This window comes from Planococcus citri, chromosome 1 (assembly GCF_950023065.1).
Source record: "Planococcus citri chromosome 1, ihPlaCitr1.1, whole genome shotgun sequence".
Taxonomy (NCBI): Eukaryota; Metazoa; Arthropoda; class Insecta; order Hemiptera; family Pseudococcidae; genus Planococcus; species Planococcus citri.
This window is the reverse complement of record NC_088677.1, coordinates 44,129,902-44,154,269: the sequence shown is the minus strand read 5'-3', so window position 1 is coordinate 44,154,269 and position 24,368 is coordinate 44,129,902. Positions and strand designations below refer to the sequence as shown.

At 32.9% G+C, this 24,368-nt stretch overlaps 1 protein-coding gene across 4 annotated transcripts in view; it reads right to left on the bottom strand.

Annotated features, from left to right (window-relative positions):
- LOC135832148 (uncharacterized) overlaps positions 1-24,368 on the bottom strand; it is a 231,847-nt gene that overhangs the window by 60,824 nt on the left and 146,655 nt on the right. For 3 of the 4 annotated variants that reach the window (XM_065345184.1, XM_065345185.1, XM_065345183.1), the window contains 2 exons: positions 17,960-18,048; positions 14,441-14,551 (listed from right to left, as the gene is read on the bottom strand). In XM_065345184.1, the coding sequence (XP_065201256.1) occupies positions 14,441-14,551; positions 17,960-18,048 (200 nt within the window). Of the gene's footprint in view, positions 1-2,743; positions 2,769-14,440; positions 14,552-17,959; positions 18,049-24,368 lie in introns of those variants that run through there. The other variant, XM_065345187.1, reaches the window with a different exon arrangement.

The following is a 24,368-nucleotide window of genomic DNA, read 5'->3' as shown; positions in this document are numbered from 1 at the left end:
CAAATCTCTAGATGTGTCAAATATGTATATTGGATCGTGTGGACACACTGATTACTCATCAAATGAATTTGAAGTGATTTGAAAACCAATTACCTTCATTTGATGATTTTCAAGTCCATTCTGAAAATCATCCAATATTTCCATCAAATGAGTCGCATTGCGTCGGCGGCTCGGCGCGGAACATTATCACTTGATAATTTTTTAACGTTTGATGAGAAAATCAGTTGAAGTGTGGTTTGAGATTAGAATTATATCATTTTATGAGTAAAATCGTTTTCCGGAATAGCTTACGTACCTTCTTTTTTTTAAATGAGAAATAATTGAGAATTAATACTGAAATAATTCAACTTTTGTCAGACAACTTTCCTCATGCATTTCTTGATTCAGTTGATTCCCATAACCGCCGATTGCTTAGATTACATTAGAAAGATCCCTAACATCATTAAAGTGTATTATTCATTGGGAAAAATAAAAAACAATAGCAATTTCAATGGGAAATTAAGAAAATCACTCAAAATTGCAACAATATCACTCTCTTATCACGTTATCACTTATTACAGCAGACGATTGGAAGCAGGGGTGGCAACTTGAATTTTCCCTGTGTGTAGCATAAAAATTTCGACACAAAATTACTGTGATTACCCCCCCCCCACACGCTCAAACAGGCAAAAGTCAATCATTTGAACGGGAAAAAAACGAAATTTATTTAGTTATTTTCTAATTTAAAAAGTTGAACTTCTTGTTCCATTTTTGGAAATCCATTCATTGAGGATCAACTTCAGGGATGTCAAACCATCGGACTAATATGTAATACTTGACGAATAGTTGAGGTAATCTTGAAAAGAGAAAGTAGTTGTGCGAAAATGAATTTTTTTACCAATTGAAAATTTTTAATTGAGAAAATTTTTTTAGAATGTCCAAAATTATTTCATTGACTACGTAGTTGCACTTTTCATTTTTGTGTCATGTGTAGCCGAAGCTACACAGGCTACAGGATAGTTGCCACCAATGATTGGAAGTCTTGTCATTCAGAGATTTGAACGTGTGGACGCTCTGACAGGCGTTCAAATCATCAAAAAAATACAGATTTGATCGAAATATTTGACAAATCAGATTTGTCAAATATATTGGACCGTCTGGACGCAGCTTTAGTATAATATTACATTTTTACGTAAGCTAGGTAGGTAATATAATTTTTGATCTCGTCATAATTATAAGTGTAAAACCACTGATAATTACTATGGAAAGGATCAGAGGATTTATTTGTAATGGGATATTAAACTTGTGAAATCGATACGTTTGAATGTCGCCAACGACTTTTCATATCCATTGTTTTCAAATTACTCGTATGACTGAGAGTAAAAACAAGTCGGCTGTTTTGTAAGTCACAGACGAGTTCATTAGTGTAAGTAGATCGTTTAGTACCTACTTGATTTTCTCAAATCAAAATTCGAAGGTATCGAGACAATGTGAGCTGAAATGAACCTAAAAGCATTTACAGCATTCTTCCGTCACCTAGAGTTTCAAGTTCCATTTTTTGAGGGGTAAAAGAATGATTAAAGTTTGATTATTTTTAATATTTTCCCAGAAAAATCTTTTCACGTTTCTTGTTTTTCAGTGTGGCGTGAAATACAATATTTTTTTAAGATGAATACCTAATATGTACATACTTTAATACATTTAATAACTTCTCAAAGTTTTTCTCTATTGTTTCAAAAAGTCTAAATTTATAGTTTTAAAAATCAATCTTAGTCAAATTTCTCATCACAACTCTTCAAACATTCGTAAACTAGAATTAAATACTTATCTATTCAGTAATACCTATATGTAGGAAGGCAGGTGTTTTTTTTTAGTTTCTAAATATACCTTTTATTATCACTCACACTACACTTTTATGGGCAGAAAAACTAATTTTGTGAGGAGGGAAAATTTGTAGTGGGTAAAATTTCCCAACTGCTCAGAGTGTACAATTTATTTTCCTCCAGGAGATCACGCTGAAGAAATATTCAAGAAAAACTGTTGACAACAACGCCAGTAACGGAGCTGCCTAAATTTAAACATCTGCGAGATGAATTTTGGAATTTCGAAATTTTTAAGGGCATTTCTGGATTGTCCAGACTATCCTTATTACCTTAATTTTGATTGTAGGTACCGATTAACAAATCGTATCTGATCATTTTCTCATTCACCCTGGTGAACTGTTTACAATCAGCCATTTTTTCGGGTAGGTACTTACCTAATTGTAAACAAAGCCAGTCTAATTGAAAAACTTCATTATTCAGAACTGGTTCATGTAAAATAATTTCTGAACTCGTGAAACGATAGCTTAAAATCTCTACTTTTCAGATGATAAGTATAAAAATAAACACATTTAGTGAAAAAAGGTTGTACGTATAGATAGAGTAGAAAAAGTGCATAAGTAAATATACATATGTACTAAAAAAGTACATACTAAAATTTAAAATCTGTTTACAATTACCTACATCGACCGAGATAACGTACCTATAACGTAGAACCATTACAAAAGTTCTCTTTTTCAAATTCTTCTGTTTGTTAAAAAAGTTATAAAAGCGAGTTTCAAAGGCTCAAAATTGCTCTGCAAAGCGTTGATTTTGTTGTCGGACAGGTTTTTAAAAAAAACAGATATTACTCTTACTAGAATTTTTTGGGTTTGAGAGTTCTTTCTCTCTCCCTTCAAAAAATCGATTCCTTTTCCTCGCATTCCTTAATTTTTTACACTTACCTACATACATAGGAACGACTTGAAGTGATATGTTCCGATTTGAACGAGACTGAGCTAGATTAAAGTTGATAGAACATTCTAAAAGTCCCGTAACAAAAATTTTAGGCGTCAACGTTTATTTTTAGATTTAAGAAAAAAACTGATCGTAGATTCAAAAAATTTTGAACAATTGTTGATTATCCGTGACGAATTTTCATCTTTTTAATTTCACACGAAAGTCTTAATTATTTTCGCAAAATTTTCTAAAAAACACTACGGCGCGGAGTAATTAACTATATACGTATGTAGCATCCAGATTTCACAAATCGACTCAACTATCATTTCACTGATACGCACACCGGATACAACAACCATAGTAATGAAATTGAAACATTAAAAATGAATTTAAAAACACTCGAAACGTATAAATCACAATTCAATAATGATGGGTAAACACAATTTCAATCGATTCGAAAAATTTTTACTGAAAAGTCTAAAAATTATTTATAAACTAATTTCCTCTTGTCGACAGTCCGACAACTGCGAGTAACATACTAATTCTGTACCTGTACCTAACCTATACACCACGGAATATTTATAGCTCAACAGCGGGTACATACATACTTGTACACACTAGAGCCTATTACCTATACATACTACATAGGTATGCAGACAGATGATATCACGAATTGATAGTCATCAGATAGGTAACTTACTGGTACGGTAAGTACTGGGTAGCGAATCACTTTCTCATCTATACTGTCAAAGAGATCGTCATTCTTTTTTCAAAAAACACGTTTAAAGCTCTGAACTTTGATTATCTACAAATAAATCAACAATGGCTGGCGTATCATGGTGGTGTGGTAACTAATTCTACGTGTTATCGACGATATACTTTTCATTAACTTAAACGGTAAATTAAATTATTTACAGGGGTGGGATGTGACCTATTATTTTCCAGAATCCTTGACGAGGTTACTCGTATATTATTATTGTATAGGATATACCTACATACCTTATAAGAATTAGATTTAAATTAACGTGATGCCACTACTATAAACGGATATTTTCCGCAAGTTTAACACACTGCTGCATATCTCGTATAAACGCGAGTACCTACACGTACCTATCTACCTATACACGGTACATTTAAAATAGGAAACTATGAGAAAAGCTGCCTCTCAAACTGGTGAAAATCTATCTACACGTAGTTGGTACGAGTACACAACCACGAGTTTCTAAGATATACATATAAATTCTATTTCGAATGTAGTGAGAGCTACATAATGGGCACGTATAAGTCGACGTAGGATGTGTGTAGTAATTTTCGCGGTGCTTGTTAACGCAGTGATAAAATTTGAATTAGTTAGCTGCGAGTCTCTTCGCCAAGATAACTAATAATGAATATGCGCTATTTGTCGCTTCGTTTAATTCTAAGAATATTCATTAGAGAGCCGACGAAAAATCGATGTTATTATTTTACAGGGTAAAAATTATATTACACGACGAAACAACCGCCACCGCCAAACCTTTTCTCTCGCATACAGCAAAATTCCTGCGGTAAGCACCATCGTTTTACCCTCCAAAAAAAAAAAAAAAAGGTTTAAAAATACAGTATGTAAAATGTATGTACCTATCTAGTATTTCCAACGTGTACGACTGTACGTGTATCATGTGTATCTACAACGCAATGTAGAGATACATACGAGTACAAGACACGAGCTTCACTTGCCCGAGTAAATGCAATCTGTTTCATTATTGCTGTAAAGGTGACACCAGGAGTTCCAGTCGTCCCAACATCACCTTGGTGCGAATGTTGGCTGAATATTAATTAGATTTTTAAAACAATTTAAATTCGTCGACATTTTAAGTTACCTCAGTTTTTCCCCCACAACGGACAAATTGGTCTCTTGATTCGTTTTTCTTTTTACAAGTCACGACAATGTTTGAATTTCTGTATAGCAGATTATATATAACTACGAGTAGGTAGGTCTAGGTAGATAGGTAGTACCTATTTCTTTTACTTATTTGTAAAAGCCATGCTCCATTTACACCTCAAGCACCTGTTTATGTTGAATTAAACGATAATCGAATATTAGCATACGATTCACGTTACGTATGTACATGTTTTCGAGATCTCACCATTCGCTAACGCCAATGTTCTGATTTCGCTTCGTCGCCTCGTATTTCGCACCGACATTTCGAACACTTTCTCACATAATTTCGAATCGCAAGTAATCTTTTTCCTGCAAACTCGCACAATACGACGCGGCGGCGGAGTAGAAAAAAATAAGCGTCTTTATTCAATTTTGCGTTTTTTTCTTTTTTACGTGCACGTGAATTTTATAAATGAAACCGTCCGGTGTGAAAATATATCAAAGATGTTTTGTCGCAAAACTTACCGTAACTTGACTGAAAATGATTCCTACTAGAGGAGAATTTCCTATTTTTCTATCGGCATGGAAAAATAAAAATAAAAGCGCTTTCAAAAACACATCACTGTGCAAATTTCACGGCTTAAATTCAGTTTTTCAAATTTTAAGAAATTTAAATTCAGCTTCTAAAAAATATCCATGTTTTATTCAATTGAGATAGGAAGTTAGAATTTAGTCTGCATACAATCATACAGTTTTCAACCTCCCGATGTATGGCTCTACATATAGTAGGTATAGGAAATGTGAGAAAATGAAAAATTATTAATCCCTCGCCAATATGTTAAAGTATAGGTACCCGATTTTGAAATTTTCTTTACACCCCATTTTCGATTTCAACACTATTGATGGTTTCAAGCCATTCTAAAACCGCCAATTTACATTATAATATTTCAGTCAAGTACGTACGTAGACGTACTACTACGCTATAGGTAGTGATTTATTCAACATTACATTTACGGCGAATCGAGTAGGCAATTTTATTAACACGGGTCGCGAATCAGCAATATTTACGGCGAACCAATTAGGCAAATTATTCGACACGTTTTTTGAAATATGTGCTAGATGATTTATTCGAATTTTCCCCCACTAGGTATAGATGTTTAGGTATCAAATGGTTTTTCCATATTTTTTCCAAAAAAATTTACCCGGGGAACAATTGAAGAGCTCTATTCCAAAGTGGGTTAAGTCATTAAAAAAAAAAAACACGTTTTACGAAGATTTTTGCTTCAAAAGTGGGTTAAGTGATCGATTTTTCAAAGTAGATTTTTCTACAAGTAATTGTTCTATGTTCAAAGAAAGGAAAGGTGCACCGACTTTTGGAAACAGAACAAATTTCAGCATCGAAAACTTTAAACGCATTTTTTGGAGGAAAAAATGACTTAACCCACTTTGGAATACAGCTCTTCAATTTCTGTTCGTAAAGGATCATTCCATAGCAAGACAAACACGCAGGACATTAGATATCTACCTACCTAATTTTGCTAATAAAAATCATGTATTCTTTCTGCTGATAAGTTTGAAGACCACCACGTGTTTTTGCGCAGATTCAATTTTTCATTTCACTTCTAAGGGCCGTATAAAATGAAATCCGGTGCAGTTGATGCAAATCCGCGGATGTCGTTCTGAAGATCATCAAAAAGAGATAGGTAAGTACAAAATCTTTTTTTTTTGGAAATTTTTAAAGTCAAAATTTTCAAATGGGTGTCAAATTCTAGGCATACTATATTTGGTATGGCATCTTTTTACGTCGAATACGTATTTCGTTCTAGAATCTTGGAACCCAGAAGGGATACGCCTCCCCTCAATTTAGACTAAATTTCGAGGGGAAAAAAATAAAAATTATGTCACATATCATATCTTTGTCGAACGCGCGTATTCCTGAATTTCAACTATCATTTTTGATGCGAGTCCTCTAAGCTTCAAAGAAATGCGTATCAAATTTAATAAATGGTAATTGAGGATGAGGTACCTACATATACTCGTACTACGCAGCTGAAGTTTTATTTATTTTTTTACACTTTTAGGCAGATACTTTCAAGTTTTTTCTATCTTTTTTTAACCACATTTTTGTACTTACTAACACAAAGTTACGATAGATCGAGTAGTGTATTATCAATTTTTAAACTTCCGCGTATTACACATTGTATCAACTTTCGTCACATTATTGATTTGTAAAAGAAAATTTTAGAATTTAAATTAATAAAATATTATCCTAAAGGCTCGGGTTCGTCGATTTTTTTTGAAAACTAAATTACTTCGTTTATTAGGTAGGTATTATACCCACCAACCGTCACTCGAGTTAGCCTAGCGTTAAAAGGATGAATTCAAAAATTACTTTGAAAATGTATACTACATCGTATACTGTTTTACGTCAACAACAAAATGCCTCGATACCAACCTACCCGGTGAGCTACCTACGAAACAAACGATTTCTTAAAAAATGTTTCTTCAAGTGGAAAACTCGAATGGGAAAAAAACATTCGTTATTACCGTTAATTTATTCAATTTAACGCTTTTGGTTTGGCTTCAATTTTTTAACGTTTATTTTCGTCAAAACACACTAACAACAATTTTATTCCAAGAATTCGAGCCGAGGCGCGCGAGAAAAAAATCCAACGATATCCAATTAAAATTGTCGCCGTAGACTAAAAAGCAATAAAAAAATATAACGCAGCTGTTCGACCGACTTTTTGAAAACAACCAAATACCAAATAGATAGTATATACGAGTAGGTTTTATTAAATCTTTATAACTGTTTTATTTTTCCTTTTTTCCCTGCTTCTTTATACTTTTGAGGATAGTGCTCAGAATTCTGTTGGTAGTTTTTTTGCGTGTAATTCGCTCAGCAACAACCTAAACTAGTTAAATAAAATTAAAAGTATTCAACAATGACGCGAGCAAGAAAACTTTGGAAAAGCTATTATCTTTTATTTTTCCTTCAATTATCTTATAGTTATTTTAAAGTCTTGAATTCTTCTTCGCGAAAACGCCTCCAATTAGGTTGTTTCGCAGTTTTCTAATGGTTTACATTTCCAGACTAACGGTAGCCCGTTTCGACCACTCGGCTAACATTTGCCATCCACATTATCCATTACAAAACGAACTCGTGCGATTTTGAACTTTTCAACTCGAAAAGTCATCTAATTAGCCAGCTTTTACTTTTATGAAACCGAAATACTTGAATGTTTCAAAACGAATGAATCACGAGGTTTGATTTGACGAAATGACGAGACGAAAGTGTGTGCACTTGACGAAACCGTTCAAAGTTCAACTTACTGCTGATATGTATATTATACAGGATGTCCCTTCAAATATCTCACATAGCCATAGCGCCAAGTAAAATAAAATAACAAATTCGAGGCGAACGCAGTAGGTAATTTTTTTTCACAATTATACATATTTACCTAACTTACATCACGCGACTTTATTTCTGATTGTTTCGATTTTTCGGCGTAAATAATTTCCATTTTTTAAAAAAATAGCTGCTCAAATCTCAAACGTTTTTAATGTTCATATTTTCCTCTGAAAATATTCCTCCCCCCCCCCCATTTAAAAAACACGATTAATTATTGAAAGCATTTTTGCCAGAAAAAAAATCAAAATTCGGCCATCGAAATCTGGAGTAGGGTGTAACAGACGTTTGATGGAACACTGTAGGTATACATACATGCACATATCATCAAACAGTGAAACAGAAGCAGGATACAGGATATGTAAGTAGGTAGCAGTGCAGAACAACAGAAAGGAGCGTTGATCGGTTTTAAAGAAAAAAAGAAATACAGTTCGACGTTTAGGTAGGTACTATAGGTATCCTAAAAAATTATCAAAAGCCAAGGGTACTCGCGCTCGGAAAAAAAATACTTGGCCAACTAAAATATTACCGAGTCGACGAAAACGGAAAATTTTCAATTTTTTGCCACTTTTTATCGCCATACGGTAGTGAAAATTCTACTTAGGTCTAGATGGAAGATGGAGTAGGTAGAGCGGTGAATACAGTAAATATGTATCATCACATCGCGTTGCGTAACATTCTTTCCAAACGTATGATAAATCTTTACAACGCTTCATAAATTATGGCTTAACCGTTGTCGGTTGTCGCGAACAAAAACAACACCAAGAATTATTCGCAAACACCATTAAAAACAAATTACGTAGGTACCTGAACAAGGCTTTTTATGCAATATTCGTTCATTTTTACTTTTACGAGCAAATATACTACAGATACTACAGGTAGATATCTAAATACAAGAGCTGCAAGCGCAAGCCGACTTTTGGGTAGGTAAGATTAAGGTACATACTAGGTAGAAAGGTTAAGGCTAAGCTACACACGTTTTGACCCAACGGATAAATTATTGTTATCTAAAGACGAATAATATTAAATTCGGTATCGCTGCATCTATCAAATATAGTGTACAAACGGTGAAATGCTCTACAAGTATCTGTACGTAAATTAGTTTCATTTGCTTTTGTGAGGAAACGTGTCCCGATTTTTATTTACCGTCTGAATTATGGTTGGAAAGTTTTTCATCCTTTAGAGAGTCATTCATCTTATTGGAAGACATCGCGCGAGGCTTTCATGTACTTTATATACATTAGTTTTTATTTTTTTTCCTTCCACTTCCGTTTGCATTTAATTGTGCCCGGCGATGGTTTTTCGGCAAACGCTACACCAACAAAAAGCCTACGAGTAGGCCTATCTAGTCTGCGAATATAAACTTTCTATAATGCAGTCTTTTCTTCATCTTAACGCGCCATATATCGCGCTCAACAGCGCCGATCTATTGTGAGAACTTTATTTAGGGTGGAATGAGTTCTTTGTGGAACATTATTTTTGATGGCACTTGCGAGTTGAAAAGTTGCCTTTGGTTACAACAAAAACCAACGAAAGCCGGTTTTCGAATGCCTCGAAGGTGAGGGTGAGATTCAAGCGTTGAGTTTGCGGGTTTATTTGCTGTCACATTCGAACAAGTAAGGTCTTCTCCAGTATGATGATTAAATCGAAAAAGATCCAAAATTTTATCTTTCGTGCAAATTCATAAAAATTATTTTTTACCAGATCCTTTTGCTCCCTCACTCACTCATTTCGCAAATCAGTAAATACGTAGGTAGGTAATAGATATCTTCAGAAGAGATGAGCGCAACAATTCGGAAATGATAAGTGATAAGGGTTAAGCTTGTAGAAAATAGAAGAGGGAAGAGTTGGGGAACTATTGTTGGGTAAAAAGAGCTGCGTTCAGAGCGAATTTTTTGAAAATCCTACAAACAATAATTTTGAAATTCATTGTAAGTATTACAATCATGTCAATTGAGCACTAGTGTTTTTTTTCAAGTAAGAGGATTTCAACAAAAGTTGAGGTAGAAAGCATTTCCCGTAAGAAACAAATAAATGGATGATATTTAAAATTGCACATGTTCACAAGTAAGTAATTTGTTGGAAATTTCCCTTTAATGGGCAAAAAACGTACCTTGCACGTCTATAAATTTTCATTTCACCTCAATTTCTGGCTTTTCTGAAAAGCTTTGGTGCAAGCCAAACTAGAAAAAAATTTCGAGAAATTTACACGTACCTACCTACTCCAACATTGAAGGTGCAAAAAAAGTAGGCAATATCTTTGGTTGTGAGTACCTATTTATAAAATTAAAGAATAAATAAAATTTACCACTTAAAGAGTTCGAAATAGTTGGACGGGAAATAGGTATGTGTAGTCTGAGCGAAGCAAGAAGGCGAAGTTTTTGAAAAATTGAACTTCCAAAGATTAAAGGAATGTTGGTTTTTTTTTCAAGTTTTTCAAGACGTAAAAAATTTTTGAGCTCTGTATACTTCACTACCTACTCTTTGAAAAAGCAAAAGAAATTTTTATTTATTTTTTCTCTTGTTTCTTCAAATAGGTAAGTGGAAGAGCAAAAATTTCATCTTTCAAACTTCATCTCGTACGGAATACTAGTGGGTATAAGAATGCTGACATTTTAAGTTGATTATTCCGTTATTCACAACTGTTTTCATTCAGGTTCTAAGGTATGTAGTTAAATTTCTATCAAAGTGACATGTCATTGAACTCGATGAGTTACTATGAATGGAAAACCTAGAGACTACCTACGATTAGATGATAATACATACATACGGCAATTGGTTTCTGGTTTCGTTTTAAAGAGCAAAGGAAATAGTAGTAAAATGATTGTTCTAGCTTGAAAATTGAAAAAATCACTTATACTATACCTAATATCTAGATAAAGTTCGTGAAACTACAGAAGTCAACTTTACAAACAGTACTAAGAAATCTCTTCCGTGAGGAATCTGCGCGAAGAATCATACTTACAGCTATAATGACAAGATTTTGTGTATCTCATGAATTTCGAATTTACAGCTATCTGACTGATTCGATAATACATACGTACGTACTTTCAGTCTTAGTCAATCCAGATCCGAAATTGAACATGGACAAACTACGAGTATACCTAACTTTGAATTTTGAAATACTATCCTCAATGAAAAAATGATGAATAAACTTCAACTGACGACGTTTTTAAAAAATAAAATACTTTCATCTACTGTTTTAATTCAACTTGACTTGATTTAATATTCTCCTCTTTTTCTTAAACCTCCGCGATAAATTATTCTCTCATTTTTCTTCATATAAATACTTTAGGCTGGGCACCGTTTCGTATAATTTTCTAAATGTTTTTTCACAAGCAAAATAATATTTTTCACCGTGTACCTTTTATCTGTGGCTATGCCTATTATACATATACACCGTAGCTTAGACCTGTTTATCTTGATAAGTATAAAGTTAATTTCCTGCGAAAAGACGAAAGACACGACGAATTTTCGAATGAAATTTTTCATTGCGGTGGCATTAAAGTAGCCAATTCATTTCACTATCCATTCAAAATGTAGCGGTATAATGAAACAACTAAATGCCGGTATATCAACACCGGTGCTTTTTATACGTAGGTACCTAGGTAAACTAGGTGTAGGTATATACTATATAGGTAGTAGGTAAGGTACCCAAAACAACGCTCCGAGTTGCAAGTACCAAGTAGAGAGGAAAGTTCTCCGTTGCTACGCGTTATCCCTATAGTCTCTTTCAATTCTTTTTTCCCCGCAAAATGTAACAAAACAAAATATAAAAATCAGAGAAAAAAACTACGCAAATTACAGACCCAAACTACCTGTACATTTGCGCGTATATTTGCCAATAACCGCGTGTAATGTGGTATCGGATGGAACGACGAATTTGGTTAAGAAAACCAATATTTTATGGTCGCACTTGTTTTTGTTGTGCTTTTCTGTCGAGCGCGTTCAACAATGCTTTTGTAATATTTGTGACGGTTTCCTATTTCCTTATAAATACGAAAGCGTTTATACGTTTTAAAAGGAAGTCGTATTTCTCAGTTAGGTATACTTATTCGTTGACAAAATAAATGTAAATAAAGGCTTACACCCATTTAGCTTATTATACGCAGACTAAGAAATTACCTAGCGTCGTATAAATTTCACTCCGGTTGAAGGCTTCACCCTTCACATGTCGTTCACGTATTTATTCGCGTAGGCCTAAAATTTATACATACGAGTATAATTATATAGCATCTAATATAACCTTACTACTCTATACGTAAACATTCTGGAGCTACGAGAACGCGAAGAGCTAATAATGAAGATATAATCGAATAAGACACGACGAATAAAATTTAAATTTATCATGTTTGAAAATTAATACGCATTATTAAACGCATCACACGGTATTATATTATACGTTAAAGAAGACGTCGCGTCATTTTACTCGGTTATTTACATCATCTTAAGAAGGATTGCTCGCTTATGTAGAAATGATTTTGAATATGCTATGTCGACTTTTTAGACGCAAAAACTCGCAAGTTTTGAATTCCCTCGGCAGGTCTTTTTAAACTTATTCTCTGTATACTTACTCGCAGTATTAACCAATATAAAGCAGCATGTCGTTTGTAGAGAACTTTCGCTTATAAAAATATCACCACTCTATACTATATAATAATTCGAGTAACATGTCAAAATGAGCAAACAAAACGAATAATAATGATATATTTATCGTTTGACGAAACACGATGAAAAATTTTGATTAATGATTCTGGTGTGGAGCTTTTAAACGTAGAATCGATAAAAAGCCAATTTTCCGAGTAACTTGATCCGAACTGGAAAATTTATTCGAATGCTAATCGCGAAAACAGACAAGAGCCCTCGTATAAAAGATACAAATAGAAATAGATAATAATACTTACTTACGTAATATGGGAAAACGGTAGGGGTGTATTCCTGCCGTGTCTATAACGGTCTAGTGTCTATAATATACTCGTAGGTATATTAGGTAAAGGTACTATCCTACGTAATAATGTTCGTTATAAGCAGCACGCAGAAATCGCGTTAATTTCAATTTTTTTTCCTGATAAATTTTGAACAAATTCTTAAAATATACGCAGGTAGGTACACTTAGTACTGACAGCAAATTACCTCTAACGCTCGACTTTGAAATTGAATTGATTTTCACGAAAAAATATTACCTACTTAGTAGCGAATACCTTCCCTACCTACCTGTGCATAGAATAGTCACTTGATTCATTCGATATCATTTTGGAAAAGACATAACGCTGCTGCAAATTCAAAAACCACTAGCGTATCACGTATCTATGTAGGTTCCTTACGAGTAAAAGAAAAACAGTTAGTTTTTGTCGTCCCTTAAAACGGAATCGAATAGGAAAAAGGGAAATTCCTATGAAACGAATGGCGCTAATATGAGGGGAAACGAAGAATCAATGAAACAGAAAATAATCTATCGAAATCTGATTAAAGAACTTATATTAATGGTTTAACCATTAGAAAAACGTTTTTTTTTTCCAGTGAGATTTATTTTTGAACGAAACTTATTTTCAACGATTTACTCGTACAACTTTCAAACATATACTCATTTTATTCCTTTTACGATATATGTAATTGGATAGGTGGTAAGGTAGGTACGGAAAGTACGTATAGGTACCACGTACAAGCGTAAAATCATACAGAAATCGTCTTGAAAAAAAAAACAACGGATATTGTCTGAAGGAACAACAGAGAGAAATTTTTTTAATAAATCACATTTTTTCTAACAAGAAGACCACGAACAATAAGACGGATCAGATCAAATGACTGAACAGCCAATAAAATCTACCTACTTTGGAAAATTAAATTTCGTATCTACACTCGCAAAAACGAAGTGGGAATCAAATTGACAATTTTCTATAATGCTTTGGAAATCAACTCACCAACTTCCGTTTTTTTCTTGATTATTTTTTTATTTTTCAACCAATTTGCCTTAAAAAATAAAAACTCTGCTGAAAACTCTAGATATCAGAAATGATTGGAAGTAATGAAATTTGGGAAGTCAATTTGCGCACAAAGATTTTTAGACTGTAATTGGCAAAAAATTTGAACAACAACATTTTATTCAACTTGAAATAATCGATTTATTTTACTCAAAAGATAGTTACTTAATTACTGTCCCTAAAAACTTTTTTTTTTCGAAATAATGACAATGTCGAATGAATTTTTCATTAAAAATAATTATACGAATTTTATGTATGTAAGTAAGTATTCATAAACTTCCCCGACTCTCACAAAAAAAAAAAAAAAATGATCACGATAATTCATGGATAATTCACCAGCAAATGGCCCATTCTGTCAGATCAAAAAATGGTAACGATTTTGATTTTTTTTTTGTAGGCACCTAACTCACTTAGCCAGGTATATGAATACAAGAAAGATATGTCTACTTACATTCGCTGACTATTTCACGATTTTCACAGTTGCAATAGGATGATGATCGCTTTACTTTTTCTTCGACGGAACCTGCACAACTAATCGTTTGATTAATCATAATGGTAGATTCTGAAATAAAGTCAACACAATTGGATTAAAATTAAAATTTCATGAAAAACTTTCACAGCAATTTAGTCGAAAAATTAAACAAAATACGATTGTTTGTAGTTTTCTTTCCGCGAATTTCTACATCCCTTTTTCTCATTAAAAATACTTACAATTCATGGCATATTCTCAAAAGGTTCACAAAGAACACTCACTCGCTTTCAGTTGAAGTAACCAGGAAAATTCCAAAAAATACATATTTTCGCAAAGTTCCTATTATTACAAACTATTTTCTTCCTTTCTCAAATTTACAATGCCTGAATCAAACAAGCACGCTTAGTCTACCTACTTGTAAAATATAATTTTTCAATAAGGTATAAATTGTAATTACAGCAATAACAAAGGAAAATTTTGAAAATGAAGAAGTGAAAATTGTCAAATAGGTAAGTACATACTTGGAAAATTCGAAATAGGTATTATAATATATATTACACCACACGCTGCTATCAAATATGATGTTCAAGAAACTAACTAAGCCTTCTTAAATTAGAAACGAGGAGATTGAAAAATTTCAGCAAGAACGTGTTACCATCTGTTTTAAAATTCAAAAGGGTAGGTAAATTGTCTTTCAAATGAATTTTTGGTAACTGAAACACTGTGAAACGAGAATTTGAAAGATCTTCTATTAAAATTCTTTGAAGATACGGAGCGTGCGGTGCTGTACAAACTGTACCTACCGTACTTGAATGAATGTAAGAAAGTAAAATATCAAAAACAACCTAATCATTTCTCAAGAGGCTCATAGGCCATGTACATACCGAGCCGTAAGCTTTATTAATTATTATACTTAAAGTAAATTAATCAGTTCATATTACGTGATTCATTCAGTATCTATACCTATCAAAAAATTGCCTATAAATTTCGACAACCGCAACTCTAATGGACTAACCTCCAAAATCTAATCAATTCTCAAGGGTATCGCGATACATTTACACGATCTACATAAGAAATGAAGTGAACAATGGACTATTTTGAAAAATAACACCGAGCCCGATGGCAATAAAAAACAAATCAAAAGCTACGTAGGTACCTACGTATGTATTTACTATGTATTTAGAAATCATAACATGCTACGAGTAGATATGATATGGATCCCTTAAGGCAACTGAAAAATTCGAATTTTTCAGCCTAACCGAATAAATTAAAATTTTTAAATCTTGATAAAAACTCAAATTCGGATATGATACCGCATGAAGATACGTACAAGCGGTATAAAGCTCGAAACGAAGCCGAACAATTTTCGTTTTCATGTTGCGGTTTTACCAACGAATAGCTGCGTTTTAAATCAAAGTCTCAGCGAAATTTGTTAAGCGAAAGATTGAAATAATTTCCACTTTACCTAGTCAGCTTTAACATACGCGTGTAGTATATAAGTATAAGGTTTGAAAATTTTGCAAACTATTTATCGTGTTTCAAAGTGATCCTACATACATACCTACATATACATATAATCTGATGGTATACATAGATATAACTTTCGAAAACATTTTTGCGTAAAGAGTAGATGCCTATTTTTCGGGAAAATACTTGAATACCTCCGTTCATAAATTTGAAAATCAATTGTAAAATTATGGATGAAGAAAAGATAACATCATCGGGGTTCGCTCTTCACTTCATTTTCATCAAGCTATACCTATAGGTACCTACTAGGTACCTACTCGTACCCCGCTCGTACCATATGAAAGTAGAAAATGATTTTTTTTAGGAAAAATGATATTTACATATAAGTAAGTACATAGGTAGGTACAGGTAAGTACTGATATGTATTACTTCGCGGGGCTGCATACCTATTAAAAGTTTCACGAATGTATGATAGGTAGCTCTAGCTTATTTCACTTTTGACATGATAATGGGAACAAAAATCCGATTAAAGCTATGAAATTTCGAAGAAAATTCTGAAAGTAACAAAGTTGACCAGCCGAAATTATTTTATAGTCAAAATAAGACAATCATTTAACAAGTTTGACTTATAATGATCAAGTTATCACGTAGATACTTCGGTAACTTATGAAAAATTCATACAAAATTGGTAAGTATAGTACCCAAGTCATCATTATACGTAGCATGGAAAAATTTACAAACTTATCTTTATACCTATATTGACGTTCAAAATAATATACAGGGGGTTGTCTGTAAATTATTTGCATATAGGTGCTAGGTAGGTTTAGGTAGGTATGTAGGTACATCATTACAGTAAGTAAGGTAAAAGGATAGGTTGGATATTTTCACTTGGTATCATTTTACATATTTAATGAAACTGTGTTTACTACGCCAATACCTATTGTACGAAAGAATTACTCAGCAAAAGAGAAAATTTTCCAATGATGTGAAAATAATAGCCATCATACTTTTATAACGTCTTAAAGCATAAAAACCGATTTACCAGATGGTAGGTAGTATGTGCGTGCACAGCTGCTTTAAAAATTATTTTACCGACGAATGTTTTCAAATTTACGTCGATTGACAGCGTTGAAGGGTATGAAAGTTGACGTTCGGTACGATGGGCCACACATTTTACACAGCCTTTCCCACTACAGATGGTCACTTGGTCAGGTGTATACATCTTTCGAAATATACGAGTAAGTATAGGTAGGTATGTAATTAAAAAAAAGTACAAAAATGAAAATTTCTTTCTCGACTTCATATTATTTGCAATGTTTTCCGAGGCAAAAATAATTCTGTACCTATACTTCCATTATATAGCGTTTCAATATCACCTCTAGTTCCAAAATTAAAAAGATTTTAAACGTGGAAAACTTTGGTACTGACAAAAAAATGATTTTCAAAAATTGTCAATAGAAGTAGATACCTAGGTGCATACTCTTTTAAAACACAATAATTTCCGATTTAGGAAAAATAACAAATTTATAACGAGACAGTCGAACAACAAAAGTTTAAAAACTCGACAAATACAATTTTTTCGGCAGCCTACCATCTGCGCAGATAAATTATAAGATAAACAGTATAAAAAAATAGATCAACTCTGCTTTAATACCAATTTATCAATTCGTCGAAGAAAAAAGAAGATGAATCATTCAGCAAATTTACTATTCACATTCACCCGCAGGAAAAAAGGAGAAAAGACAAATAGAAACTGCATAATTTTCACGAATCAAAAATACTTATTTTTCCCGTTACGTTTTATCATTTATTTAAAAAGCTTAGAAAGATTTTCGGAAGTTATGAAAAACGTGGAAATTTTTCCACTTTACGAACCGAATGAAACTGTTTTTAAGCTAAACATTAAAATAAGCATTTCAAAATGGGTCACGGAATTTTGTAACATTTTTACAAGCCTATCACACTTGCAAGGTTTCATTCTTTACTTTCCAAATTCTTAACCAAGAAAATACGTGACCATATTGTACTCACCCTGGTTCAGAGCTGCAAGAGGAATATCACATTTCATTCCAGTAAATCTCTCCGTACATATACACATCGCTGCTGTTTCTCCGGCATGCCTGAAAAAAAAAGAACGAAAAGAAACTGATATAAATCACGCTCTTTGAACGAAGTCACACATATTTCGCAATGGAAATATGATTGTAATTTTAATTCGTCTGGTGGAATACCATACTCGTTACATATGTATATCTATGCAGATTGTTCCATGAAATCAAAAAAATGCTCCGCAATTTATTTGTATACTTTCTAGGTGTTTTTTCTCGTTATAAAATTTATTCATTTTGGTAGACAAGATATAAATGAAAAATTCCACGACTGAAAATTACTTGTTGGAAAATTCAAGTTGTGATCATGCGATATCCCTAGGTAAGAAAATGCGTAGGTAGTTACTAGTTAGGTAGGTACCTATAATCAAGGTTTTATGGGTACCTACAAGGATTCCACCACACCATTATATGTACTTGTACTTATATATGTATGTACACAATATACTGTACATACAAAAAATTTCAACTGCGTCTCTTTCATTAGGAAATAGGTAATGGAAGGTCTATGTTGAATTTTCTATTTACCAACCAATTTTAAAATTTCAGAATTTTTCTCATAAAATCGTCCTACACTCAAACGTATTATACGAGTACTAAGAATAAGAGCATTGAAAATTGAATAGAATACGTCTGTTTTCGACACACAAAATCTCATATGAGCACGCGTCAATACGAAAACTAAAAGACGAATATTAACTATCATTACGCCAACAATAGTGCAACGCAAACGTTATGGTACCGAACACTCGAGATTTTTCATCCTACCTACATCAAAACCTTTTTTCCAAGAAGTTAACATAAACCTCGGCAATATCAAGTTGATAAAAAAGCGTTCATTTTCTTTTTTTCGTCAGGCAGCCGTCCACTCGTACAGACGAGAAAAAAATCCGATTGTGAAGTTGTCCCGAAACTCCCTGTATGGTCAATTTCGCATCCTAATGGATCTCATGGAATTTAATATGAATTCTAAGGTACGGTAAATACGAGATTATTTCTTCGGGGATGCTTTTTTATTACGCAAGGCCGCATTCCCGAGTGAGACGTTCAATTGCATTCGAGAAACCAAAACGGAAATTTTGTTTTATTTTATTTTATTTATTTTTTTCGTGGACAAGCTTATTGCAATCGGACTCTACGAGGGGAAAAACCAAACATAAACTAACATGTTATGTTGAAAAATACTTTGGTGTCCTTTTACAGTCCTCAAATAGATCTACGTACGTCTACCTACACGATGAATTTTCCTTTTTTTTGTCTTTGGCCAGATTTTCTATTTTATTATTTTGTCAAAAGAAAAGCAAGGCACACGAAATTTTATCAACTCGAAGAGGCATGAGGAAGTAAATACTTAGGTAAATTTGATTCCAATCATAGAAACTCCTTTGATTATTTTCAATACGTAGGTAATATTTAAAAATATATCAACTAGTATAAGTAGATATCATGTACCTACTAAAATATATCTATAATATGTTTTTTACGGTGAAAAAAAAAAATTCTGGACTTTTAGCTCATAAAAATTATACACAATGAACACTACAATAAACCACTCAAAGCTCCATTTAATCCACCTCTCCAAGTCACTCCGACAGTGCCCTGCGGCTACTTTCGAACCGATCATAAGTCTCCAAGATTGGTTTTTCTGAATAAATTGGTGTCTATTGCAGTAATTCCGCCGATACGCTAGAAAAAAGGAAACCCTTGCGTGAGGCTCTATATCGGTATGAAAGTGATTGCAAAGATTCCAATGGGTGACTTTTGAAGGGGTAGCGTATAAGTAGGTAGGTACCTACATGAAGTTTTGAGTAACTTGGTTCAGAAATGGGCGACATGTTTCTACAAAAACATTGCGATTAATACATGCTGTAATCTGTAATCGAAACTTGATGTCGAAATTACGAGTATGATAGGAATAAATTTTCAGGCTTTCAGTCGCCAAAGTCGGTTGTAGAGCCTCCTGGAAGTCCTGTAGAAATTCTAGTAGGTATAGAAAAATCAGATTGACTCGGAAGTGTTCGCAAACGATTCCAGAACTCGACTTTAAACTATGTAGGTATACGTATGAAGCGATTTTTATGATCTTCAACATTTAATAGGTATTTGCTTTACTTTAGTTTTTCACGTATTCACGGCGAGCCGAGTATGCAATTTTATTAGCTCGTTTTTCAAATTGGTGTGATCTGATGGCCAACACGTCTTGATAGTGTTCAGGTGCGTATACTTTTGATTTTAACCAAATAGACGTGAACTTTCAAGCATAGCGAATTAAGATAAGATGCTGTGTGGTTACACAAGCAGGTTGGTACCTAATATCCATCAACTTGGCCGTTGATATTCTCGGGGTATGGTTTGCTTGAGCAGACCAAATGCTTGTCGAGAGATCGTTCGATTCGTTTTTTCTGTATGTAACTTTTTTAATCTTGTGTTTGAATTTTTTTTCATTTAATTTTTACTCTGTTAATTAACGTTTGTTTCAAAATATCATGCTTCTAACTGAACCTTAAACCTCGCTAGACATTGAAGGAATCAAGAAGAAAGAATTCATCCAGCTAAATTATAAATAAGATTCCTAAAGCCTTTAAAACATGCCAAACAGAACCTATTGTCATTAATTTTTATTAGATACCCGTCGATTTCTATCTGAACATAAATAGTAGGTATTTTAAAGTAAAACAAGCGGCCATCTACTATAGTAGGTAGGATACCTACCTATATAGGTACTATGAAAAGTGTACATTTCAAAATCGCTCGGTATAATAGATTTTGTAATAACTCAACTGCTGCAGTGTTATCGCGTTCATCAAAATAAAATTGCCATCTATTTTTAATTTGATTTCCGAGGGATGTTAATTATTCGTAAATATATTCGATAACGAATGAAAATGACGAAATAATGAGTTTCGTAATATTATGTTTTTTACTCAGCTTTCATTCCAGTACAAAAAAATCCATTATAATTATTTTAATCTGAATTTCGTCTCGACAAAATTGGTTTGCAGCAAAAATCTTTTTCATTTAGTTGCTTGAAATTCGTTCGTTATTTTTAATTAGAACATTGTGACGATTACTAGCAGTACTTGAACGTGAAAAAAAAGCATAGCAGCTGCTACGATGGGTTGCCTTGCCTTTCTAGTTAGATTTTCTTAATGTTTTGGCATTGAATAAAAAATGAAAACTTTTGTTTACTCGGAAGGCATCGCTCCCAACTCTTCCTTCACATAATTTATAAGGACTTCAAAATCAAAGCATTGCAAATAAATGGTAATGCAACTTCTACGGGAAAAAATGTGAATAACCAAGTACCTAACAAGTAAAGTTCACAGGTAAAAACACTGAAAAGTTGAAAATTCTGGCAATAATTAGTTGAAATGGATTTTAATTTTTCTATTTCATGTTCCACAATTCCACATGGTAGCAGATACGGCAGAAATTGACAAAATGATTCATAGATATTAAGTGTGAAAAAATCAACCTCAGCCTTCAATTTTGTTTCATTTAAAAAAAAAAATAAATAAATACAGCACTCCGAAACTAACTACCTATTTCAGTTATTCAGGAATCAGAAACGAATTAGGAAAATTTTCAAGATTAAACTGCACTGACGATATGCAACAGAAAATGGTTAATCGGATATAACCTTATCATTACCTACAACAGTTGTTTTTTTTCCATAAAAATGATTTTGTTTACTGGTCACTGTTGGTATCCTATCCTCATATAGGTGCCTTAACGTGTATGGCAGAATTTATTACCTTTTTTCAGTAGGTAAAAGTAAGAAAGGTACATATACATAGGTACTTAGCTACCTACGTACTCGCATTTGGTAGTGTACATGTACAATATGTAGGTATAGTTTAACATATTCAATATTCACTTCCTCATTCGGAAAAATACACATTTATAAAACAGTACTTGCAGAACATTTTTCACCATTGCACAAATGCACACTCACTAAACGTTCCTGCAGATAGGTAGGATAAGTACGTAAGTATTACAAGAATAGTTTGAGAAAAGAGTAGAAAGTGCATTTTTTTTACTCGTATTAAACCAACCAGCATCTGACTTATGTGACATCTTTACAGGAAATTGTTGGTTATAAATAACGTGTTCACTCTCTCATTTATATTATACCTACCTACATTTTATGCATGTAGTCCTCATGTACACGTTTACTTTTTTAATAAATTTTTTTACATCAGGGCGTATGTAAAAATTCATCATTAAAATTCTCCTTTTTCAAAAACGTCGACGGTACTTTCTAATGTATGGTTTTCCCGCTCGGTGCAATTTTTCACAGCTTGAATTACTCTTATCGAAGCTGCTTACTTATACACCATGAGTTACTAGCGAGAATTTCAGTTCTCTCGCATTACGTTGATCGTTAACAAATTTAAAATAATTAAACAAGCCGAAAAGAGTTAACGAGTAATACCCATCGCCAAAATCTCCTTCAGCTTTTGCCACCAAAAGCTTATTATAATCGCGTTAAATTCTACTTAACGATTGTTTCGAACGTAAAAACCTTAAAAAGTATTTCGTTAAACGTGCAAGAATCAAGTTACTGGAAAATTTATCGTGGAAAGTGTTCAACACTGAATCCTTTTTACGTTCTCATCTTGAAATAGAAATAGAATTTTTTTAACCAACCACGATGAGTATTTGTATCGAAAAACTACGGTTTCATTATAAAAGTGAGCTTGTGAATTTTAGTTGAAAAAGTTTGACGGTTAAATAAAATTATCTGATACCTACCAAGATTTTATCATTTCGAAAGAAAAAAGAAAAAGAAACCGAAAATTAAATCAAAAAGAAACTGAAAAAGTAATTTTTAACGATAATATAAAATAGGTAGGTAATGGTATTCTTGAAATGGAGTCGCGGTACTATACGTTCCCGATAAAATTTTTAAAAATGTGCTGTTCTATTGATATCGACCTCCCAATATAAAACAATACCGAACGATATTTTTCAATTTTTAACCGATCTGAAGCGACCAACAAAATTTTGATTTTTTCCATGTTTATACGATTGAGAATTTAGTTTTTATTTTTCTACCGTTTTACCAGCCTATTTTTATTATTTCGTATCAGATCGAAACCATGATCCAATAATGATTCGGTCTTTCGGCTTCCTGGAAATTTCTAGGTAGGTAGAGGTACTTACCTAAGTACATACTTAGGCCTATTTGGTTTAGTTTTGAATTCAATGATCCAAGCTATCAGAAAACGTGTTCGTTTTTAATTTCATGTATCATTTTCTATCAATAAAATTGAAAAAACTGTTAGTGTCCGAAATCAAGGCAGTTGACAGTACCTATATACATTTTCTAAATCATTTTTCAAATTACGTACGATATTTTTTTTCTAGACCCATTCGTAGCTCCTTCCATCTGTGAGAAGAGCAAAAATTCATGTAGGTAATCAAATTTTGTTAATTTTTTCATGCACCACACCCCTTACACTTCAAAGGTCAAAAATTCATTACCAACAACTTTCTTTTCTTTCCAGAATGTTTGCCCCTCCCCTCCAATTTTCAAAATAGATGAGTTCATTTAATGTTTTCTAAATGGCGTGAGTATGTTTTTTTCGTTTTTTTTTTGCAAAATTCCAACACAAACGTTGCTACCAATTTCTGTACATAAATATGTATAAAGAAAAATGTGATTATTTTCCAAAAAGTAGATAACTCTTAAAAAAATAACGAGATTACAAAAAAATCAAATTGACGATGCATGTACCTCTACCTACCTAAATTAAGGCGCGGCGGAAAGCAGGTACATACGTTGAGCAGGTAATAAATATGCATACCCATGAAAATTTTGTGCATATGACTGAAATCTCCAATTTAAATTATAAATCAATAAATAATCGAAGCTTCAATAATTGAAAATAAGTAAAAACTAAAAACTAATTTTTTAGACAACAGCTTGCCCTGTTGATCTGGTAATTCTTTTCAATTGTAGACAGATGTTGACTTTGAACTTGAACCAAAATATAAATAAGTAGGAAATTATTCTTCCAGATTTAAATATCATAAAAAATAATTTAATTTTCATCTCTCAGTAAAATTTCCAAATAGAATTCTACTCAACAAAAAATATGAGTAAGTGGGTTGGTATGTACATATGCGTAAATCAGACACGCAAATAACTAGTTGCCTAATGTTCATCATGAGTAGAATGTAAATCGCAGCATAACATTTAAAGAGTGAAAATAAATGGGGAAACATTCTTGAAATTTTATTCTACACCTTTATTTTCAATCAATAAATTCCGCGAAGTTCTAAAACTGATATGGAAATTGTATTGAAAATCTCCAAAAGATGTCATT